This window comes from Capricornis sumatraensis, chromosome 2 (assembly GCF_032405125.1).
Source record: "Capricornis sumatraensis isolate serow.1 chromosome 2, serow.2, whole genome shotgun sequence".
Classification (NCBI taxonomy): domain Eukaryota; kingdom Metazoa; phylum Chordata; class Mammalia; order Artiodactyla; family Bovidae; genus Capricornis; species Capricornis sumatraensis.
The window spans coordinates 93,791,977-93,817,161 of record NC_091070.1 but is presented as its reverse complement, the minus strand read 5'-3'; the positions used below and the strand labels follow the sequence as shown (position 1 = coordinate 93,817,161).

The window sequence follows — 25,185 nt, the reverse complement described above, 5'->3', positions numbered from 1 at the left end:
GCTGTTTGTAAATTTTGGAGACTAATCCCTTATCAGTCACATCATTTGCAAATATTTTCTCCCAATCTGCGTGCTGTCCTTTCATTTTGTTTACTGTTTCCTTTGGTGTGCAAAAGCTTTTGAGTTTAAGTAGGCCCCATTTCAGAGAAGGAAATGGCAACCCAGTCTTGCCTGGAAAATCCCATGGATGGAGGAGCCTGGTAGGCTGCAGTCCATGGGGTCACTAAGAGTAGGACACGACTGAGCGACTTCACTTTCACGTTTCACTTTCATGCTTTGGAGAAGGAAATGGCAACCTACTCCAGTGTTCTTGCCTGGAGAATCCCAGGGACAGGGGAGCCTGGTGGGCTGCCGTCTATGGGGTCGCACAGGGTCGGACACGACTGAAGTGACTTAGCAGCAGCAGCAGGTCTCATTTGTTTATTTTTATTTCCATTATTCTGGGAAATGGATGGAAAAATATATTGCTGAGATTTATGTCAGAGAGTTTTTCCCTCTGTTTTCTTCTAGGAGTTTAGTAGCGTCTGGTCTCACATTTAGGTCTTTAATCCATTTTGAACTTCAAAAAGAATAAAATACTTAGGAATAAACTTACCTAAAGAGACAAAACACCTGTACCCCAAAAACTGTTAAGATGCTGATGAAAGAAACTGAAGATGACATAAACAGATGGAAATAGACACCATGTTTGTGGACTGGAAGAATCAATATTGTCAAAATGACTATACTACCCAAGGCAATCAATAGATTCAATGTAATCTCTATCAAATTACAAATAGCATTTTTCACAGAACTAAAACAACAACAACAAAATCTCAAAATCTGTATGGAGACACAAACAATCCAAAATAACCAAAGCAATCTTAAGAAAGAAAAACAGAGCTAAAGGAATCAGGCTCCCTGACTTCAGACTCTGCTACAAAGCTACAGCATTAATGATACCTTAAGCATTTCAGAAATGAGGACAAAATGCTAAATAAAAAACACTATATATGTATAGCATTGAGAATTAAAGCCATTATAACTTTTAATGGAGTATAAACTGTAAAACTACAGAATCAATATGCTATATGCCTGCAAGCAATATATTGTATATCAACTACACTGTTTTAAAAAGAAAAAATACAAAACAAAAACTTGTATAAGATCTTGAGAGAAGATCTTAAAAGATCTTGAGAGAAACTAAAAAAGAAGCTTGTTGCTAATTATTTCAAGCAGGCAAATCTGGGAAATTTTGTGTATTCCTTGTTTTAAGGAAACTTGAATGCTAAAATACAAACTATATTTACTAGAGATTTAACAGAAGACAGTAACAGCAAATCACACATTTTTGTCCTTTTCACTTTATTTAGAAAAAAAATTAGTAAAATTTACATATAAGAAGCACATATCTCAAACAGACCTTCTTAGGATTAAAACAGAAAAAAAACCCTTTTCATCTTAATAAGATGCTTTAAACAGTTGTTTTATAAACATTTAACAGTCATGTTCCTGTAAGTATTCTACAAAATACAGTGCATTGTATATGCATTTTTCCTAAGCTCAGTGATAAAATAACACCAGGTGGGAATGAGGAGGCTTAAGTTCTAATTTTAACTCTTGATAGATTGTGTTATGGGTTACATTGTGTATCCCCACATTTATATGCTAAAGCCTTAGCCTGAAACATGTCAGAAAGTGGATTTATTTGAAAACAGGGTGACTGGAGATGTAATTAGTTAGGATGAGGTCACACTGGAGTAAAATAGGCCTCTAATTTAACTAGTGTCCTCATAAAAGGGGGAGAATGCCATGTGAACATGAATGCAGAGATGGGGATGATGCATTACCAGCCAAGAAATGCCCAACACTGTCAGCATACCATCAAAAGCAACAGAAGGAACCAACCCTGACAACATCTTGGTCTGGACGTCTAGCCTCCAGAACTATGAGACAATAAATGTTATTTAATTCGGTAAAGTTGGAGGATACAAAATTAACATACAGAAATCAGGTGCATTTCTACATACTAACAAAATATCAGAAACAGAAATCAAGGAAATAATCCAATCTACTGTCGTATGAAAAAGAATAGAGTGCATAGGAATAAACCTGCCTAAGGAGGCAATGACTGAGCAACTGAACTGAACTGAAAGGAGGCAAAACACCTGCACTCAGAAAAGTATAAGATACTGATGAAAGAAATCAAAGATGACACAAACTGATGGAAAGATATACCAAGTTCTTGGATCAGAAGAATCAATATTGTTAAGGTGGTGATATTACCCAAGGCAATCTACAGATTCAATGCAATTCTTATCATATTATCAATGGCATTTTTCACAGAACTGGAACAAAAAAATTCTTAAAATTTGTATGAAGATAGAAAAGACCCTGAATAGCCAAAACAATTTTGAAAAAGAAGAACAGATGTGGAGGAATGACATTCCCTGACTTTAGATTATACTACAAAGCTACAGTCATAAAAACAGGATGGCATAGACACAAAACCAGACAAACAGATCAATGGAATAGGATAGAGTCCAGAAGCAAACCCAGGCACTTATGGTCAATTAATCTACAACAAAGCAGCCAGGGTTACATACTAGAGTAAAAAAATCTCTTCAATTAGTGGTGCTGGGAAAATTGGACAGCTACATATACAACAATGAAATTGGAACATTTTCTACAGCATGTACAAAAATAAACTCAAAATGGATCAAATGCCTAAATGTAAGACTGAATACTATAAAGCTCCTAGAGGAAAACATAGGCAGAACACTCTTTGATATAAATGGCAGTAACATCTTCTTGGATCTATCTTCAAGAATAATGAAAACAAAAGCAAAAATAAACAAATGGGCCCTAAGTAAATTTAAAAGCTTTTGCTCAGCAAAGCAAATCATAAACAAACCAAAAAGATAATCTATGGAATGAGAGAAAAATGTCTGCAAATGATGTGACCAATAAAGAGTTTAATTTCCAAAATATACAAACAGCTTATACAGGTCAATGTCAAAAAAACAAAAGCCAAAACAATAAAAAAACGGGCAGAAGACCTGAACAGACATTTTTCCAAAGAAGACATACAGGATGGCAAGAGTCATATGAAAAGATGTTCAACAACGCTAATTATTAGAGAAAAGCAAATCAAAACCACACTAAGATATCCCCTCATACCAGTCAGAATGGCCATCATTAAAAAGTCTACAAATAACAAATGGCAGAGATGGTGTGGAAAAAAGGGAAACCTCCTACACTGTTGATGGGAAAATTGGTGCAACCACTATGGAAAACTGCACAGAGGTTCCTTAAAAAATTAAAAATAGAGTTGCAATGTGATCCAACAATTCCATTACTGCATGTATATATATCCAGAGAAAATGATAATTTGAAAACAGATACGCACTCCAATGTTCACAGCAATGCTATTTACAATAGCCGAGCCATGGAAGCAACCTAAATATCTGCCAATGAAATGACGACGAAGATGTGGATGTACACACACACACACACACACACACACACACACACACACACACACAAATGGAATATTACTCAGCCATTATAGAGAAGAATGAAATATTGCCATTTACAGCAACATAGATGGAACTAGAGAGTATCTATTAACTGAAGTAAATCAGACAGGGAAACACAAATATATATATATATCATATCACTTATATGTGGAATCTTAAAAAATGATATAAATGAATTTACAAAACAGACACAGACTCACAGCTATAGAAAACAAACTTATTTACCAAAAGGGAAAGGGCGTGGGGGAGGGATAAATAAGGAGCTGCAAGAGGAAGGAGACATATGTGTACCTATGGCTGATTCATGGTGATGTATGGCAGAAACCAGCCCAGTACTGTAAAGCAATTATCCTTCAACTATAAATAAGTAAATTTTTAAAAAAATTTGGGAGTTAGGAATAGCAGAGACAAACTACTATATATAAAATAGATAAACAACAGGGACCCAGGGAACTAGATATCTTGTAATAACCTATAACGGAGAAGAATCTAAACATATATATTTAAATTTTTTTAATTAAAAAAATTTTTTAAAGATACCCAGTTTGTGGTTCTTTATTAATGCATTTTCTAATTATATAATTTTGGATATGCTATTTCAAAACTCTGGGCTCTACATTTCAAATGGTATCTTTTAAAATATTTGTTTTAAAACCTCTCACCAAATATTTTAAATATTTCTCAGTATATCTAAATATTAGAGCTACATTATTTGAGTCATACTCAAATAAAGATGAAGATAATATTTCCAAATGAACAACTGAACAGATACTATTAGAGTCTAAAGACAAAAACCTTAGCAGTATAAGGTTCTAATTTGTTTAGATATTCACTGGCAAATGCTCCTCAAATGAGGAGAATTATCAACTAGTATCTATCTAGTGCTTTTTCTGGTTGATACACCTTCCTCTCCTTCCTTGAGTTCTTAACAACACAGTTTAACAGAGCAAAATTGCACATTTTATAAAAGGCCAACTTCTCGGATTTCTTACTAATATGTAGTTCCTCATATGATGATCAGTTATGGCCCTCTTCATGACTGGTGATATCCAATTTGCTGAATATCAACTTAAATTATTATTGTCTACTTTAAAATCCCACATAAAAATTTTAAAAATTAAGAACAAATTTTTTTTCTTCCAGTTTTACTGAGAGATAGTTAATTCAAAGACTGTTTAGATCCAACTACTCTTTATTTGGCACTTTAAAATTTTTTTGTTTAATGATCATCTTCAATTTTGAATACTTCCTCCCCTTCCTGTTGGCTTCTTTGATTTTGCCAGGATCTTTCATCTCCTCCCTTAAAACCCTTACTTACCTAAGAGCTATTTGGCTTACTTTTTTTTCCCCCAATGTAGCAATAAAGGTTTTCAATACCTTTGTTTTCTGTCCAAAAATATTAGAACACTAAATTGGTGTACAAATTTCACTGTTATGTGTGTGTGTGTGTGTGCTCAGTCGTGTCCGACTCTTGGTGACCCCATGGACGGACTACAGTCCGTCAAGGTACTCTGTCCATGGGGTTTTCCAGGCAAGAATGCTGGAGCAGGTTGCCATTTCCTACTCCAGGGGATCTTCCCGACCCAGGGGTTGAACCTGTGTTTCCTTCATCTCCTACACTGGCAGACGGATCCTTTACCAACCACTTGGGAAACCCCGAATTGGACTGTGAAGAAGGCAGAGCGCCGAAGAACTGATGCTTTTCAACTGTGGTATTGGAGAAGACTCTTGAGAGCCCCTTGGATTGCAAGGAGATCCAGCCAGTCCATTCTGAAGATCAGCCCTGGGATTTCTTTGGAAAGAATGATGCTGAAGCTGAAACTCCAGTACTTTGGCCACCTCATATGCAAAGAGCTGACTCATTAGAAAACACTCTGATGCTGGAAGGGATTGGGGGCAGGAGGAGAAGGGGACGACAGAGGATGAGATGGCTGGATGGCATCACGGACTTGATGGACATGAGTCTGAGTGAACTCTGGGAGTTGGTGGACAGGAAGGCCTGGTGTGCTGTGATTCATGGGGTCACAAAGAGTTGGGAACTGAACCTATAATAATAATAGAAAACCCATTCACTTAAAGAAGTTTTAGATAGTAGGTATACAAAGTCAGATACCTAAGGTGAGACTGGGGCTCCAGATAGAGCTTAGACAAACCAATTCTTTTTGTTTTTTTTGACCAGGTCTTCGTTGTGGCCTGCCAGATCTTTAGTTGTGATGTGCAAACTCTTAGTTGTGGCATGTGGGATCCAGTTACCTGACCAGGGATTGGACCTGAGCCCCCTGCATTAGGAGTGCAGAGTCTTAGTGCCTGGACCACCAAGGAAGTCCCCAAACCAACTCTGAAGACATTACTATTTCCATCATTCCAAAAATCTGTGCTCCCTAATTCCTGAAACATTGTCTAATCTCAGTAACTACGAACAAACCACTTCTCTTATTTTCACAAAACGACCATTAGCAGTTTAAAGAACTGATGAAAGAAATGCTAGCAATGTAATTTTTAAATACGATACAAAAAGAAGGAATAGGCAAACCAACTGAACAAAAAAGAGTCCAGAAACTACCTCAAATACACATGATAATGTAATATACAATAAAGATGACATTTCAAGTCAGTGGGGAAAAGGTGAATTTTTCAATTAATGGTATTTGACTATATGTTAGCCATTTGAAAAAACCTTAAAAGTCCCCACAGCACTCCTTTTACTAAAGTAACTCTCACAGAAATCAAATTCAAGTATGAAATTGTAGCTGAAAATATTACTATGAGTTATAGTCTTTATGGGCTGCCCCGGTGGCTCAGTGGCAAAGAATCCACCTACCAATGCAGGAGATGCAGGTTCCATCCCTGAGTAGGGAAGATTCCCTCAAGAAGAAAATAGCAACCCACTCCAGTATTCTTGCCTGAGAAATCCCATGGACAGAGGAACCTGGTGGGCTGCAGTCCACGGGTCACAGTCAGACATGACTGACCAGCTCAACAATAATAACAACAAATAGTTTTTGAGGGGGAAACACCTATCTAAACACAATACAGTAGCCATAAAGGAAAAAGTTAAAAAAAAGACACAAAATGTTTAATTTCTGTTAGGCTTAAAAAAAGACTATAAAACAAGAAGAAAGCGACAAATGACAACCTGAGGGGGAAACATTTACAATAAACACGACAAACTGCCAAATACGATACAAAGAGCTTTTACAAATCAATAACTGAAAAAGATATGAACAAGCGATGAGAAGAAGAAAAACTAAGAGTTCTAAACATAACTCACCCTCTTGAATAGAGAAGTGCAATCTAATATGAGACACAATTTTTATCGAGCAGTTTGACAAATATTTAACATTTGCCAAAACCCGACTTTCTCAATACTTGAAGGTATGGGGAAATACAGACACTCATACACTATCAGTAGGAATGAAAAGTGGTACTTTTGAAAGGGCATTTGACAGTAAAGTATAAACAAATTTAAAAATATTACATATGTTTAAGAGTGCTTACAGTAAAACAAAGTTAAACATGACCTAAATGTCCAAGAACAGGGAAACAGCAAATAAATATGTTATATCAACATAATTCAACCAAGTGTAGTAAATGTCCAAGACACAGGAAATGAAAACAAGGTATAGAATAACAGGTTTAGTATGATGCTATCTGTGTCAATGAAAAATGAAGGATAGAAACAAATAAATGCTTATACAGACATGATACTATCTGGAAGAACAGACCAAAAATTTAACTTTGGTTATTTCTTGAGTACAGGACTAAGAGTAAAGAGAAGCATTTACTTTGCAAATCTTTTCATGGTATGGTTTATATTTTTTTCACCATAGGTATTTTATTTAAAAACAGAACTTAAAAATTAATAAGTTTAAATACTCCATAAACATTGCTTTTGATTGACGAAATACAACTAATAATACAACTAACATTCACTGAACATCTACTATACGGCAAGTTTTGTAGCAGGGACTGAGTCTTAAGTAAATAACTACTAAACTACAATAACTGAAAAATTCAACTTACCACACACATGTATTCAAGATACACATACATCATTTCCCACAAAGTGACAGAGCACTGTTTTTCTTATTAACTTACCCCCAATCCCTTACATTAAGAATTATTTCCAGGTAACAAATTCTCCCAAGAAATACATAGTTCCTTGAAAGTATTTCACGCAATTTATTACCACAGAGTTAAAGAACATGATTCAAATAAAGACTAACTTCATTGTTAAGCTAAAATAAGAAAACAATGAATTAGGTTCTATGGGAAAAGGTGGGCTCCAGTGTTATGTTCACTAACAAACAATAAATACGTTACTGAATTACAGTACAGTCACAACTCTTCAGGTCCAGACTTCCTCATATATGAACACTGCGATTTCCTAAGGATGTCATGTGTGTGAATTCAAACATATTTATTATTTGCCTTCAAAGATGAATTGATGCAGGTGATAGCCCACATTTAAGGAAAGCAAAGATAACTATTTAACAGAGGTTAGTATTGTATTTTAAAAATTTAACTCAAATACATAGTTTATTTGTCAACTCCATTCTGAGAAGCTCACTGAATTCAGTTATATTTTGGAATTTCCTTGAAATATTATGTAACAGTGAACCTGGGAACCCACAGAGTAGGAACAAAGTTGAAGGAGTTCAGGAATGTAAACACTTCTGTTTCTCCCACCACCTGTTTAGCTATGCATGGGTGCTCAGGCACTTCAGTCGTGTCCAACTCTTAGCAACCCCAAAGACTGCAGCCCACCAGGCCCCTCCATCCATGGGGATTCTCCAGGCATGAACACTGGAGTGGGTTGCCATGCCTTCTCCAGGGGATCTTCCTGACCCACGCATCTAACAGGAGTCTCTTATGTCTCCACATTGGCAGGAGGGTTCTTTACCACTAGTGGCACCTGGGAAGCCCTGCTTAACTATAGTGAAGATTAACTACCACTCAGATTTTGCTGCTTTATTGATTTTTTTTCTTTTAACCTTCTGTACTATCACCTAGCCCAGTGAATACTTCCACTAGGTTCTTCCAAAGTTTTCAAATCATTTTGGTTTCCTACTCATTTATTTGATTATGAACTGCAATGAAAATTCTGTAAGCAACTACAGATCTAAAAACAATAGAAATCTACAAAGAATTAACACATTGCTTTTTCCTAAGTAGATGCAATGTAAATATTTATTAAAACTTTTTCTTTTTCCCAAATAAGCCAGGCACTATTACCACAATCATAATTCAAGACAACATAACTAAATTTAACTCCACAGAAATTAGCATGGTACTTTAGGAATAGTACTTCTTAGGAAGATATAAAACCTCATTCGTCTCTTTCCATCTATCACTGATCAATAAACTGTTTTCAAAGAGTCAAACAAGCACTGTAACTAACAAGCATCTAACAATACGCAAAAGAAGGAAAAAGGGAAGAACCAAAGATAGACATTTCAAGATTATAAAGTGTATTTCTATCCCTGATTCATTCTTTCCTCGAGCATGAGCAGTGATCCATCTCAAAAGAAATAAAACTCTAAAATGCTAAACTAGATACAATTTCAAAAGTTCATTATAATGAACCACTTACCAGTCAAACACTGAGTTTTTACGTTCAACCTATTTCTTTAAAATTGTCTTTTTAAGAATGGAGAGTAGTAGTTTCATTCTGAACATTTCCAAATAACTCCTCCATAAATTTTTCCAACTCAATATTCAACTAAGTATTTGTTTTCAAATTGTGAACATTTAAGGGCAGAATGTATGAAAAATGATGGAAAAATATGACATGATTTTCCTTAAATGTGTAACATAAACATATGTTAAGTCATTTAGATATGAACACATATCCAAAGCATACCATTTGCTTTTTATAAACAATATAAATTCTCTCATAAAGTGAATTCTCTTTGGATGTATCAGTGAAATCTAACTGTTTTAAGATACTCATTTTTAGATTTTTAACTACAACAGCTTCCTTAACTGACTTCCACTTAACTAATCTGCCTTATTGTTACTGTTTTGGTTAAGTCTGTGTCTGACTCTTTTGTGACCCTGTGGACTGTAGCTCACCAGGCTCCTCTATCCAAGGGATTCTCCAGGCAAGAATACTGAAGTGGGTTGCCTTTTCCTTCTCCAGGGGACCTTCCTGACCCAAGGATCAAATTCACATCTCCAGCACTGCGGGTAGATTCTTTACTCTGAGCTACTAGGGAAACTCTCCCAACCTGCCTTAGATAACACGTTTTTAACCTTTATTAAACATGCCATGAATGGTAACCACTCTCAACTAGCATGCTATTTTTAGTACATTCAGGTACTTCTGATCTACTAGTTGAGTTACATGTTTAACAATTCAGTTGGTTGTTCCTAAACCCGTTTATATCAGTTTACTCGCTGTAGTCCTTACATAACTTAAACATTATGTAAGTCTATGGAACACAAAAGCAAAGAGTTATTTCTATGTAAATGAAGTTGAATGCAAGCTGAGTCGAATGACTCAATAAAGGTGAGTCATTCTTTTAAAAAGTATTAAATTAGATAAAGGTGAGACATCTGTAAAATATTAGGGAGAAACATTAAAAGTCAAAAAGAGGAACCTATATTTAGGGTTTTTCAAAAGTATCTTTAAGGCTTTATTCCACTTTAGAGAATTAACACTGGAAATTGCAAACCATGCATTATGGATGTACTACTTTAAACAAAAACTTCTCTCAACCATGATCTTCAAAGAGATATTGTTAGCTCTACATCAGAAAGTCAATTAAGCGAATTTAGACTTATGGTCTATTACATTTTAAGTCAAAATTTCAAAATGTTACAATATGTATCTTTTTACTTTCCTCGTTTAACTTTTTCAATAACTCACTAAGTTACTGTCCCAACCTATCAGAGACAAAGCCATCTAACATGTTTTTCTGAAGCCCTTGTTTAAGGGCTTGTCGTAACCAACTAGATAAATCCTACATGTCTAAATAAAATAACTGGAGGAGGAAATAGCAACCCACAGAATCCCATGGACAGAGGAAACCGGCAGGATACAGTCCATAGGGTTACAGAGTCAGACACAACTGAGCATGCACGCACATATATAAAGTAATAGTATGTAGTGATATACTCTAAAATAATTCTACAGAAAAAAGTATTAGACTATGCTTCACAAGGGCAAGGATCTTAACCTATTCTTTTCATAGACAGAAGCCCCAAGAATAGAGTTCCTAGTGTATAGCTGATGCTCAATCAACATTTGTTGAATGAAGAACAGGAACTCACCGTGATGACAGCCTTGCTAAGACAGATGGATCCTCGGCAGCCATACTCTGTCTCATCTTCAGATTTGTAGTAACTCAGAGTATTATTTTTCAAAACTACCCAGCGATCCTGCCACCCATGAATATAGTTTGTCCACTGGAGGAAAAGAAAACAAAAAATTAAGTCAATATTTTAGAAATCCAAACAATCTTAAACAGCGGTCAATCTAAGTTTAAGACCATAATGTGAAAAGTTCTAACTATAAACAGTTAAAAAAAAAAAAAGGCTAAGATTTTCCAGATTATATATGATTTCCCATAATTTCTTCAAAATTATAAATAAAATAGACAAAAAATAAAACATAATATTTGAAAAATAAAAACTGAAGCACATTTCAGTTAAAAATTCAGCTTTTTTTTTGGTGTGCTTTCATCCTCCCCTCCTCACCACCTTCAAGACTTCAGTTGTTTCTATCCCTGTCTTACTTGACATATTCAACAGCAAAGTAAGTTTGGCTACACAGTCTCTCACTTCCCTTCTGCATGAAGCATTCTAAAATAGAAGCCAATCATGGTCAAAACTCTATTTTTGCTGTTAAGTTATTCCTATATGAAAATGTATGATGTTTATGACTACATTAAAGTAAAAATACAGATCATCTCTTTAGTAAATCTGTATCAACTTTACTTTTACCTCCGTAGCACTCTTTGAAGATCTATTTTTCAAACTCAAGGGTAAAATACAAACATAAAATTGGTTTCCAAAAACATACTTGGATTATCTGTTTCTAGTACCTATAAATGGTTTGTGCTGCTAAAGTTTTGCTGCTGCACAGTAAAGATCAAAATCAACAAACCTGCAAAGGCAGAAATGTAACCTCTATGGGAATTGTTGATATTGTATATTTTTATGTCCTGGGGTTTTAAGCAGACAATTCAAAATCTGCCAAAAACTAACTCTAAATGGATTGTTAAAATATACTGCATTGGCTCAGGGAAATCTTCTCTTTACTGTTTCCTAATTCAACAGGTTTGAGATTGTTTGGCTCTTAACAGCTTCTAAACTCCACCATTACAAGCCCTCCCTGAGAACTTATCCACGCAGGAAAAGCGCCCTGAGATTTACCAGCACTTAAGACAGCGACTTAAAATAATGCCAAATAGACACAAAAATGAATTTACCTCTACTGTAGAGTGCACTACCCCACTACGTTCCTATTTCTTTGGCTATACTGCTACTTCCAGTCATTCAGACTCAAACCCGGCTCAGGATTCCGGTACTGCATGGACAGAGCAGTGGATACAACATCAGAGAGGCTCAAGTACTTTCCTAGCTGTGTGACAAGTTCTGACAAATTATTTAACTTCATCCTATTAAACCCTTAAATCTGACTCTTATCTTTTTTCAAGTAATCCAATCAATCAGGGGCTTCCCTGGTGGCACAGATGGTTAAGAATCAGCCTGCAATGCAGGAGACCTGGGTTCAAACCCTGGGTCAGGAAGATCCCCTGGAGAAAGGAATGGCTATCCACTCCAGTATTCTTGCCTGGAGAGTTCCATGGTCAGAGGAGCCTGGCGGGCTACAGATCATGGGGTTGCAAAGAGTCGGACACGACTGACCAAATAATACTTCTGGGTTCCTGAGAAGGCTTAATAACCTAACCTCTGATATCTTCTGCTTTTAATTTCATAACTTACATAATCGTAATTATTAGGCATATTTTGCTTATTTATCTTACATAGTAACCTCATTTAGTCTCTAGCTACAAAACTTACATGAACTGACTGCCTATAATAGAAATTGTTTAGACTGGTATACCATAATCCTACCTTACATTCAATTACTGCCTCTCAGAAAACTAGTAACTGTGTGACTACGGTCAAGTTACTTATCTTCTGTTTGTTTGTCACACTTTACCTCTTAAAGTTTTTTAAGATTAAGCAAGAACAGACTTAGAACATTGCCAAGCACATAGTATTTTCTCAGCTGGAAGCAGAATTATGCACAGCTAATGAAGCTCTCTATACAAGGGATTTCCCAAGCAAGAATACTGAAGTGGGTTGCCATGTCATTTTCCAGGGGATCCAGGAATTGAACCCAGGTCTCCTGCATTGCAGGCAGATTCTTTACTGGCTGAGCCATCAGGGTTCCCCAACAATGAAGCTTAGAATCCTTCAGAGAACCTCACAAGAACAGATCCCTTTCAAAGGGACAGACAAGACACAATTTTGTGCCCATATTTTTATATTATTTTCTTATAGAAAACCCAATAATTACATAAACTTCAGGCCCTTTACCCAGAAAATGTTAACTCGTATTCACAACCAGAAGGCAGACTTTTGCCTTTTCTCCTACCCTCATAACTTTTCCTCACTCTTCCCCATTCAACAGAGATAAGGCAATATACAGGCATGGTGGCTCAGACGGTAAAGCGTCTGCCCGCAATGCGGGAGACCTGGGTTCGATCCCTGGGTCGGGAAGATCCCCTGGAGAAGGAAATGGCAACCCACTCCGGTACTCTTGCCTGGCAAATTCCATGGACAGAGGAGCCTTGTAAACTACAGTCCACAGGGTCGCAAAGAGTCGGGCACGACTGAGCGATGTCACTTCACTTCATAACTTTTCCTCACTCGTCCCCATTCAACAGAGACAAGGCGATATACGGGCACTGCAAGAGAATTAAATAATCCTGCTTCCCATAGTCCAGCAAGCATAAGTTCAGGAGAAAAAAAACCCCACATTTATAATAAGGATCAGAAGCAAGTCACACATAAAATGCTATAGGAATGAATACCCTACTATATTCATAGGAGATAACACCCTTGAGGAAAGAAGTGCTGGGATGGTTGGCAAAATAAAAGTCTTCATAGAAAGAACAGTCGAGATGGACTCCAGAGATGGACAGAATTTCAGCCAATAGTTAGATGTGTGAAGAAAACATTAGGTAAAGATAAGGTAATAATGTTGGAGAGAATTCAGAAGAAATTGGGTGAAATTTATCCAGGCTTAATTGCTCTCAAGTCCATCTAAGGCCTGAATCTTTTCCCATTCATAACCCAACTTGACATTTGTTACAACCACCTAGAATTACTGTCAACCCAGTATTTTTGGAACTTAACGTGTCTAAGAAACAAGCCTCTAGAAAATATGTTCATATTAAAAAAACTCTGGGCTGCTGTATTTCTCATACAAGTTTACTCTACCACCACCATTCCAAATTCACTCCATTTGTGGAGGAACAAAACAAATTAGCATTAGGATTTAACTGCATTACTAAACAGATGGAAAAGAACAGACACTGAGTTCTAACCTTTGTTTAAAATTACCAAGTGAATACAAAGATTCAAAATATATATGTACTTCAAACTTAAAAACATACATTCAATATAAAACATTCTTGATGAAAAAGCTTCCAAGAAAACATAGTATCCATAAATTGCTAAATTTTAGGGAAATTTCCTCTTAGCTGTTAACAAGAATACCAAAACCTACATCCCTACTGATTCCAGGTACACAGCAACATGGAAGTTATTTGCCGACTAAAGAAGTGGTCAAACACTACATCTCTATGCACTTAAATATCACGGAGATAAGTCTTCCTTTTTTTTTTTTTGGTCATAAAGTATATACTTACTACACCACTCTGCATAAGTGATTCTCGGATACTCACACACAGCGCACACTCCACACTGGTGACTCCACCCCTCACTACAATCCTCCTACCCCACAAAAAGGGATAATCAATAGTTCAAAAGTACAGCTTGCTTTTGTAAAATACTTAAAACACTACAATACTAATTTGATGAAATTATCGGAATCACTGAGAAGGAAAAAAGATTCATAACAGTCCAAAGGAAAATGTACGCCCACCACACATGTTCAATCCAGATTTCTAAATTACAAGAAATATCCAATCCAAAGAGACCCTGGGGAGTTTCACCTTACTGAAAACTTTTCACTGAAATTCCAATAATGATTACAGTATCAACACACACTGTAATTTTTCCATACACAAATAAAAGTTAACACGTGCAAGCCTTAGTTTTGACATACTCATGCCTTTTCTAGGTCCTTTCTCAGCCTTCTAAAGACAATATAAAAGCCTAATATGAAACGATTACACAAACGATGTCCAAAAGCTTAGCCAAAGTCGGTATACTGGAAGCATGGTGATTTCTTAATAGGCAGTGGCCGCACATGATCTGGTATCTTATGACCAGCCTGTTGAAAGACTGGACCCTGCTCCCCTTCTCCAAGTTAACTGCCAGCTCCAGCCATTTCTTAAAGTTTAACAGAAAGAGAAAACGAAGTAAAAAAAGGCAATGTGGATCTTATCACAGCAAACACCTAAAAGAAAAAGAAAGAAAAGAAGGAAAGAAAACAAAACCTCAACAACAAACCCCAAACCACCTACTACCAACGGAAAAGATTACCTATCTTCCCTCTTAAAACCGGCCTCATCCATTTTCGTTAACTAGCTTTCAAATTCTACAAGTGACTATCTGCTTCGTAAAAATTTTGGAAAAAATGTTTTTAAAAAAAATACAGGAAAAGTAAAATGCCTTTTCCTAATTCTGCCCCCTGTCTGCAAGAATACTTTACTAAATAACACTATTCTTGGACTAAATAAACGTCGGTTTCCATTCTGACATGTTTCAAGTTACTATGAATACTTCTTGTACCTACCACCTGCCGATTCAATAGCTCCCTCTGAATTGGGGTAAAGGGTGAAAGGAAAGTACAAAAAGTCCTCATTTAGATCTCTCACTACATCTAGCCTGGCATAGTTTCCCACCTCAGATTTCAGCCCCAAGCCGAGTTGCTCCTGCTTCCTTCTCAAAAGCTGCGTCTACAAAAATCCCCCACCCCTGCTCTGCTCGGCATCTCTGGACGAACCTCTTTGGAGAGGTCTGATCTGCAGTTTTACTGTACTCGTTCCTTCGGATACTGCTGTCGCTCATCCCGAATTCCTATACCCAGGGCGGCTGCCGCCCGGGGTCTTGAGTCGCGGTGCGCATCCCGTTCCCAAACTGGATGGATCTCCGCGTTGGGATGCGCTTCCGCCGGTCCTAGGCCGCCGAGACCCAGGGTAGGCGAAGAAGACCGCCCCCTTCTGCCCCCACCCCCACCGCGGCCCCGGTCCGGGCACTTCTGCGGCAGGACTCGGCCCCACACCCCGGGCCCATTCCGCAGCCCCCGCCCCGGGACAATCCGTGTTCTCGCTGCCAGCCCCACCCCGTGCCTTCAGCTGCTCGCCTCGCGGCAGGTGAGTCCGGGCAGGGGGCCCCTCAGCCTCGCGGGCCGCTCACCTTGCTGAGGACTCCGCAGCGCTCCACCGGCGGCCCGGACTCCGTCTCCGGATCCTCCTCCGAGCCCGACGAGTTCCAGCTCTGGTTATCCGACATGGAGGCGCGACAGCCGAGCAGGAGACCGGCCCCCGCTCCCTGAGCTGCGCCGGTGGAGGCGCCCAGTCCCCGGGGTGAAGGGTCGGGGGATGGCGAAGGAAGGAGTGCCCGCTCCGGTGCAGGAGGGAGCGGGAGGAGGGACGGAGTCCGCCCGCCGCGCCGCCGCCGCCGCCGCCGCCGCGCCTGACACCGAGCGGACCGGGGAAGGAGGTCGAGGGGCGAAGGAAGCCTGCCCTTCCAGCCGTCAGCCGTCGCCGTCGCCGTGACCCCTGCGCTGCGCCCGGCGCCGCCGCCCAAATTTGGCCCCCTCGATGCCAACCTCGGGGGAGAGGAAAAGAGGAGGAAGACGGGAAGAGGGAAAACCCAGCTGCAGAGACCCAGGTCCACTCACACCTCCGCTAGGCCGCCATCTTCCTGCCTAGCCCACTATTTACCCTCCCCTCCCCTCTTCCCTCCCTTTCGTCCTCCCATTCTCCCCCTGCTCCCCGCCCCGTCCCCCTCCCAGCGTCTGACGCGTCACGCCGAGGCTCGGAGTTCCCTCCCGCAACCTACCTCCGGCCCTCCCGGGTGACGCCGGGTAGGAAAGTAGGAGGAGCGGAGAAAGGAGAAGGCTGGATGGGGACCCCGCTGTGCTGCATTCTGGGAAGGACGCTGCTCCGCGCGCCGCGCAGCCTCCTGGGAGTTGTAGTCGCGGTCCCAAGGCAACTGGTGAGTGATCCGCGCCGGGAAGGCTGGTCGCCTTGGGGACCGTCAGAGGGAGGGTGGGCTTCGTTTGATAGTTGCGTGACTCGTCCCCTGTGCTAGGCTCCTATCTGTGTCTAGCGTGTTTATGACGAACCCGCCGGGCTTGTGGACCGGGACGTGAGACAGCTGCGGGGGATGCCCGGGCCTGCCCTCCGTGGCCGTTTCCCCGGATAGCATCTTGCCGCTTGCCTGGGCAAAAGCATACCGGGCTTTTCTGCCTCAACCACGGGCCAGGGGCGTTGCGACCTCTCTAATGACAAGGGCGTTTCTTTCCGTCAAACCACCTCTGCAAATTTCGAAGATCTTCCGTCTCGCTCTTTAGAAGTTAGACTTCACCCGAGGTTTCCCAGTTTAGAAGGGAGAATTTTTAGTCCCTTCTCACCAGAGCAAGAACTTTTCTTTGTTAGATTTACAGAGTTTTTAATGGTGGAAAGTAATTTTGGAGATGTCAGAGAATAAATGACGTTGAAGAGTTTTTAAAGGAAAATAAGAATGCAAGGTGAGAGAGATTAGATGAGACTTTCTTCATTGTCCAGTGATTGGGACTTCGCCTAACAATGCTGGGGTGCAGTTTCGATCCTTGGGCGGGGAGCTAGGATTCCACATGCTTCGTGGCCACTTCCTTGCATAACAGAGATGAAAGTGTAGTAATCTTATTGAGTAATAACGGGTTAAGCAGGAGGAGGTTGGCTTTGCCTGAAGACTAGAATTGCTGGAAGGACTGAGAGAAGATCTAACAGATTTCGTTTTGCTTTTTTGCATATATTATTAAGATAATTTTTATGGGGAGATCGTTAACTTTGTAGCATCAATTCTTTTCATCTTGTTTGCTTCTTTTCCATCTTGTCAACTTCCTAATAATTGCCAACAGTACAATTCCTTATTAAACCTTAGAAAGAATACCTGTTTACTGCAGGTGACAGGGGGATAGAAGTGAAATTTTGAATCTGTGGGAAAAAGTACAGTGGCCAGAAGACTCTAGTCGCCATAGAGGTCAGCTTAACTGGAATCTTCAGGAAAAAAAAGGAATGATAGAAAGGGTTTTGTTTTCCTAGATTGACACGAAATGCTGACTCTGTTGTAAATCAGTTAAAAATTATTTTTCTGTTGTGAAATCAAGTGAAAATACATAATTGAAACCATTCAGATGAATAAAACTTTGAGATAAGCTTTTGAAAATACTTTTTCAGCAAGTTAATGAAGAGATAATCCCAATTTTGTCATTCAAAACAGAAAAAAAGAAAAAATTCACTTAGCACATTTTCCCTCTTTATTGAATTACTAAATTATATCCCTGTCTATGGGGTCACACAGAGTCCAACACGACTGAAGAGACTTAGCAGCAGCAGCAGCAGCAGCTCAGCTGGTAAAGAATCCACCTGCAATGCAGGAGACCCTGGTTCCATTCCTGGGTAGGGAAGATCCCCTGGAGAAAGGATACACTACCCACTCCATTATTCTTGGGCTTCCCTGGTGGCTCAGCTGGTGAAGAATTTGCCTACAGTGCGGGAAACCTGGCTTCTATCCCTAGGTTGGGAAGATTCCCTGGAGAAGGGAAAGGCTACCCACTCCAGTATTCTGGCCTGGAGAATTCCTGGGTTACAAAGAGTTGCACACCACTGAGCAACTTTCACTTCACCTTTACAGTGTCAAATGTAGCAAATTTTGCTTTGCCTTTCAATTACCTAATATAGTTGACTTCCTATCTATGATTCTTTTAATTCTAGGTTTTAAAATGTCATAAGTTAAGGAAATGATTATGAAGTGTTGAAAAATCCACTTCATAATGCAATTTATCAACAGAATCATGCAAGCATCGTATATATTTATTTTTAAATTGAACTTTCTGTTGTTTTTTATGAATTCCTAAGTTGTGTGGTTGTAAGCACCAATGCTTACATCACCAAGTTGCCCACTTAATCAGTAGGGAATTGTTTAATTGCATTTAGAGTTAATGAGAGAAATTGCCTTTTTATAAAAGCTTCTTTGTGTGTGTCTCTGTACTTACACAACTATTTTTTAAATGTTTTTAAGTACAGAAGGATTTTTGTACACTGATCAGAATACCGTTTTAGAAGTTGGGATTCTCTTCTGTTAATGATAAGAAACTGCGATACAAGAATGAAATATACAAGCTTTCTCTTTATTCTGTTGTGAGAATGATAGCTTCTGTTACTTAGAACCATCCTCAACTTTATCAATATTCTATATTGTCTCTTAGAGTAGTTTTTTCTTTTTAACTTTTAAACTTGAATTCACCTGTTTTAAGAACAACCACTTGGTCCACTGCTATCTTTAATAGTTTTTCTTACCCTTATATTTACATGATATGCAAAATCTCCATATATTGTATCTAGGTCTGTTTCTGGACTTCATTCATTTTTGTTGATCTATTTGTCTATAGCTGTGCTGTTATCATACTGTTTTAATTATTTAACTTTATCCTATTTTCATATATATAATAACAAAACTCCTAATGTTCTTTCTCGTTTGGATATTTTTATATATCTTCTCTTCCAGGTGAATTTTAGAACGTTTTGTCAAATTACATGAAACAGTCTATTGGAATTTGGATCAAGAATGCACTTAATTTGTGAAGCAAATTACATCTTTGCAATATTAGTTCTTAGCCTTGGTCAGATACTTTATATACCTGATCTAACTTACTCCTTACAAACCACATACTGTGAGCATTGGTTGGCTTCATCTTAAGGATAATGAAACTGAAGCTCAGTGCTGCCAAGTAACTTACCCAGTGCCAAATAGCTACTAAGTATTGGAGTTAGGATTTGAAAACAGATCTGATTTTAAAGGTTGTACCATTTTCTTTGATTCAGGAGACCCCTAAAGATGGGAAGAATTGTGTAAATAATATATTCTGTAGATGAGTATATCAGAGCAACTGTGCTCGTAATTCAGTTAATGGTTTTGAATATCTTTTCACTTACCCAGCCCTTACATCTATGCTGTCTTACTTAACCCTAATGTAGAATTTACTATTGCTCTTCTATTTCCATTATTATTTATAATATAGAAATAATATATTACTTTTTTCTAATAAAGAAACACTATATTATTTCTATTTCTAATATAATTATTTCTATTTCTAATGTAATTATTTTCTATTTCTAATATAATTATTTTCCATTTCTAGTATGTCTTCACATGAAGACAGTGAACCCAGAGATTTTAAATAACTTTCCAAAGATCATACAACATCAAAGAGAATAGTTGTTGTTCAAACCAGCATCTCTTGCGTCTCCTGCACTGGCAGGTGATTCTTTAGCACTGACCCATCTGGAAAGCCCTGTCATCCCACTAGAATTCTTCTTTCTCCCCATCTTCACCTTGCTTCATTCTCCCACCTTTTTCTGTCTACAAAACTCCAATCCCAAAGCCTTCATCCCTGCCTCCCTCTCCCATTGCAATAACACAGAAACCAAAAACCTAGCGGTTTTACTAATCACAAGGTAGGGGTCTAGAAGTAAATATGTCTTCTTGATGCTGGAATTATAGTAGCAGAGGATGTCACAAGTTGAAACTGAGGTCATTGTCTTATATTTAAAAATGATGTTATAAAGAGCCTTCTTGAGTCCACTTAGCCTGCCATAACAAAACACAACATGCTAGGTGGCTCTGGTCTTGTTCAGTTCAGTTCAGTTCAGTCGCTCAGTCATGTCCGACTCTTTGCGACCCCATGAATCGCAGCACACCAAGCCTGCCTGTCCATCACCAACTTCCAGAGTTCACTCAGACTCACGCCCATCGAGTCAGTGATGCCATCCAGACATCTCATCCTCAGTCGTCCCCTTCTGCTCCTGCCCCCAATCCCTCCCAGCATCAGAGTCTTTTCCAATGAGTCAACTCGTCGCATGAGGTGGCCAAAGTACTGGAGTTTCAGCTTTAATATCTTTCTTTCCAAAGACATCCCAGGACTGATCTCCTTTAGAATGGACTGGTTGGATCTCCTTGCAGTCCAAGGGACTCTCAAGAGTCTTCTCCGACACCACAGTTCAAAAGCATCAATTCTTCGGTGCTCAGCCTTCTTCACAGTCCAACTCTCACATCCATACATGACCACAGGAAAAACCATAGCCTTGACTAGACGGACCTTAGTCAGCAAAGTAATGTCTCTGCTTTTGAATATGCTATCTAGGTTGGTCATAACTTTCCTTCCAAGGAGTAAGCATCTTTTAATTTCATGGCTGCAGTCACCATCTGCAGTGATTTGGGAGCCCAAAAAATAAAGTCTGACACTGTTTCCACTGTTTCCCCATCTATTTCCCATGAAGTGATGGGACCAGATGCCATGATCTTTGTTTTCTGAATGTTGAGCGTTAAGCCAACTTTTTCACTCTCCTCTTTCACTTTCATCAAGAGGCTTTTTAGTTCCTCTTCACTTTCTGCCATAAGGCTAGTGTCATCTGCATATCTGAGGTTATTGATATTTCTCCCGGCAATCTGGATTCCAGCTTGTGTTTCTTGCAGTCCAGCGTTTCTCATGATGTACTCTGCATAGAAGTTAAATAAGGAGGGTGACAATATATAGCCTTGACGTTCTCCTTTTCCTATTTGGAACCAGTCTATTGTTCCATGTCTAGTTTTAACTGTTGTTTCCTGACCTGCATACAGATTTCTCAAGAGGCTGGTCAGGTGGTCTGGTAGGCTTCACTTATCCTTAATTATAGGGCTTCCCTCATGGCTTAGCAGTAAAGAATCTGCCTGCCAATGCAGGAGACTCAGGTTCCATCCCTGATCGAGGAGGATCCCCTGGAGAAGGAAATGGCAACCCACTCCAGTATTCTTGCCTGGAAGATCCCATGGACAAGAACCCTGGTGGGCTACAGTCCATGGGATCGCAGAAGAGTCAGGCATGACTTAGTGACTAAACAACAACAAACAAAATTATCTTTTAATAGGCCCTGTCTCCAAATACAATCACATTGAGAGTTAGGTCCTCAAAATATGAACTGAGGGGAACACATTTAGTCTATAACAGTGCTTACAGGTTCTGTATTCCCACAGTGTTTATTATTAAATGTATCAAAAGATACATTTTGAGTTAAATAGTCCTGTTTAGCTAACCTGGGAATTTAACTGTTCCTGGTGCTGGTAATCTTTATAATACTGTTCCAAACTGAAACATAATCAGTTAAAAACTGGGGATTTACATACAAAACGTGATTTTTAAAACTTGAGATTTACTAATCCGTGAATTAGAGGTAATGATCTATGAATAGTAACAGTCTAAAAACTAAAGTACAAGGGAACAAAATACAGCATATAAGCAATAATCTGGGTAATGAAATTATGGACCACTTGAATTTCCTCTTTGTACCCTTTGGTATGAAAAAAAGTATGTCATGTGAGTATGTGTGTGCCTGTGTATCACTTTTGTAATAGAAGAAATGGTTTAATTATAAACGATATAAATTAAAGATTAATCTCTATATACAGTGTTCTAAGTTAATTTTCAACTTAGAGTTGTTAATGTCCCTGTTTTTCCATACATTTCCCTCTTTAAGATAAAGAGAATTGATTATTACAGCATATCTTAAGAATGCCCCATCATGTCTTCAGAGTTATTTTCCCCAAGCTGCCGACCCCTATTCACATTCTGATTCACAGATAATGACAGTTATGTCATAACTGCTGTCTCACTGACAAGGATTATATGAAACATCCCAAGTTTTGAAGTTAAAATATGAAAAAAAGATGTGCTCTTGAAGCAGTGATGTATGGTGCGATCGGCCTTCCCTGTCTATGGATTCCACATCCTTGGATTCAACCAACCTTAGGTCACAAATATTCAGGAAAAAAATTCCAGAAAGTTCCAAAAAGCAAAGGTTGAATTTGCTGCCCACCAGCAGCTATTTATAGATAATTTACATGATATTTATATGTCATTTACATGAGCTATTTATATATCATATTAGGTGTTATAAGTAGCCTAGAGATTATTTAAAATATACAGGAAGCTATGCACAGGTTATATGCAGATACCACACAATTTAACATAAAGGGCCTGAATACTCATGGATTTTGGTATCCACAAAGAGCCCTGTAACCAATCCCCTGTGGATACTGAGGGAGGTCTGTACTTGCTTTATAAAGCATTTCCCCTTCTTTTTTCCTCCCTATGAGCACTATTTGTAATTTTTAAAATTTAAAAACATTCATATAGTCCCCTACTTAGAATGATTTAACTTAGGATTTTTCGACTTTATTTTTTATCTTTTCCCAGGCTAGCAGTGTGCAATATGATACTCTCTTGTGCTGTTGAGCAGTGTCAGTGAGTCACAGGTCCTAGTCAGCCATGTGATCATGAGGGTAAACAACACAGTTCTGTACCCATAAACCCATTCTGCTTTTCACTTTGAGTACTATACTGAGTAAATTACATGATTTTATCAAGGCTCTTCGACTGAAGGGATCTGAAGTGTATTTTGGGTAGCTCAAATAAGAGATGTTATTTTAGAGATCTCTGAATCCTCAGCTGGGCCTTGTATGCATATTTCAGTTCTTGGAAAATGCGGTCTTGGTGTTTTTCTGTTCATCTCTGGGGCCTCATGGTATCTTTCATCTCTGTGTCCTTGTCTTCTCAATCTCAGTTTACTTGTCTCTTCATATCTCGTCTTGCATGTTGTCCAACTTGTTTTAACTACCTATCACTTTCCGGGCCCTCTCGATGTCAGTAAAGAATCCGCCTGCAATGCAGGAGACCCTGGTTCGTTCCTGGGTCGGGAGGATCCCCTGGAGAAGGGATAGGCTACCCACTCCCGTATTCTTGGGCTTCCCTTGTGGCTCAGCTGGTAAGGAATCTGCCTGCAATGTGGGAGACCTGGGTTCGACCCCTAGTTTGGAAAGATTCCCCTGGAGAAGGGAAAGGCTACCCATTCCAGTATTCCGGTCTGGAGAATTCCATGGACTGTATAGTGCATGGGGTCCCAAAGAGTGGGACAAGACTCAGCGACTTTCACTTTCACTCAGTGTCTGTAAGTTTAAGTTCTTTAGACAGGTAGTTAGCCAGCCAGCACTGTAATTAGCTCTTCCCAAAAGTATGGAATATGCCTGCCCCTTCTGTGGTATGTTGGGAGTTGGAGCCAACTGGAAACAATAGGCATGTTTAATAAATATAATTTGTATTATAATCTGTTTATAACTGTAGGAGTGGGAAAGGGGGCATTCTGAGGGGAAAGAATTATGTGACATATATGAAAATCTAATTGTCAAATCACAAATATTCTTTTAAAAGGAATAACATGATCAATGGTTAAATGACTGTATTAGACTGTATATATTATTTTTTCTTCTACGAAAAATATGAGTGTAAAATTTTTTATCCACTTTTTTCAAATATTAGTCCCCAAAATAGTGCTTAGAAGGCAGTCAATATAATTAATTAATGTATTTTACCTTATCTTTTCAGTTAATAGTTTAATTCAGCAAGTATCCGATATGTAAGCTATTATGCTGACTACTATGAGTAATTTTAAAATAGTTATAGATTTTTAAAAAAAGGAAGGGGATTGTGTAGGTCTGCATTCAAGGAGTTTATAACCGAAAACAAGGTAAGAAAGATATATATATGAGTAGAGTTAGTATTTTGTAAGTAAAAAGAAGGTACCTTTTACTCCTAGGATTTGACAGTGATAAATCCTATTCTCTAATGTATTTTCTAATCCTTAGGCCACTTGCCCCAGGTCTTTAGTTAAAACAATGGTCATTTGGAATTTTAAAGAAAAAAGGATTGTCTTTGTTTGCTGATCTCTTTCCATCAAGTTATCACATTAATTGTTTTATGAGTCTTGTCACAGTAGCAATATTATAAACTGGTAGATCTCCTATTCTTTTAACTTATAACCTGTGACATTCAGCATGTGCCCTAAATAAAGTTCAGAAATTTAAAAGATTTAACAGCTCTTCTGCAAACCTTTTCTAGTTTAACCCGTACTACTTGCCCTTTGAATGCTTTTGTTTCCCACTTTTCCTGTTTTGACTACTAATAAACTATATTAGCCTGTTAGGCTTAGTGTTCCTGTCAGGCCTGTTAAAGAATCACATAGTTTCTGCCACTGTGGTGGTTCTCCCTGAGTTCAGAGTGAACAAGGAGACAGTCCCTGAGTGTGCGTCCTAGGTCTTCATCCTTAATAAGCATTTTGACTTTGGTGTGTATTAAATAAATGCTGACTTAATAAATGGCATCACTATAACCAGTCTCTTTTTATGGCTATGTATATCCCAGTTGTTGTGGTGTTATATG

The 25,185-nt window shown here is 38.6% G+C and overlaps 2 protein-coding genes across 3 annotated transcripts in view; one reads left to right on the top strand and one right to left on the bottom strand.

The window, feature by feature from the left end:
- Positions 1–16,206, bottom strand: part of CERT1 (ceramide transporter 1) — a 130,877-nt gene extending 114,671 nt beyond the window's left edge. Inside the window, exons 1-2 of one of the 2 annotated variants that reach the window (XM_068966615.1) lie at positions 16,083–16,206; positions 10,794–10,928 (exon numbers count right to left, since the gene is read on the bottom strand). In XM_068966615.1, coding sequence (XP_068822716.1) covers positions 10,794–10,928; positions 16,083–16,178 — 231 coding nt within the window. In that variant the 5' untranslated portion in view covers positions 16,179–16,206. The remainder of the gene's footprint in view (positions 1–10,793; positions 10,929–16,082) is intronic. The other variant, XM_068966616.1, reaches the window with a different exon arrangement.
- A 572-nt stretch (positions 16,207–16,778) lies between these two features.
- POLK (DNA polymerase kappa) overlaps positions 16,779–25,185 on the top strand; it is an 83,744-nt gene continuing 75,337 nt past the window's right edge. Inside the window, exon 1 of the mRNA XM_068966614.1 lies at positions 16,779–16,886. Within this exon, the coding sequence (XP_068822715.1) occupies positions 16,794–16,886 (93 nt within the window). The 5' untranslated portion in view covers positions 16,779–16,793. The remainder of the gene's footprint in view (positions 16,887–25,185) is intronic.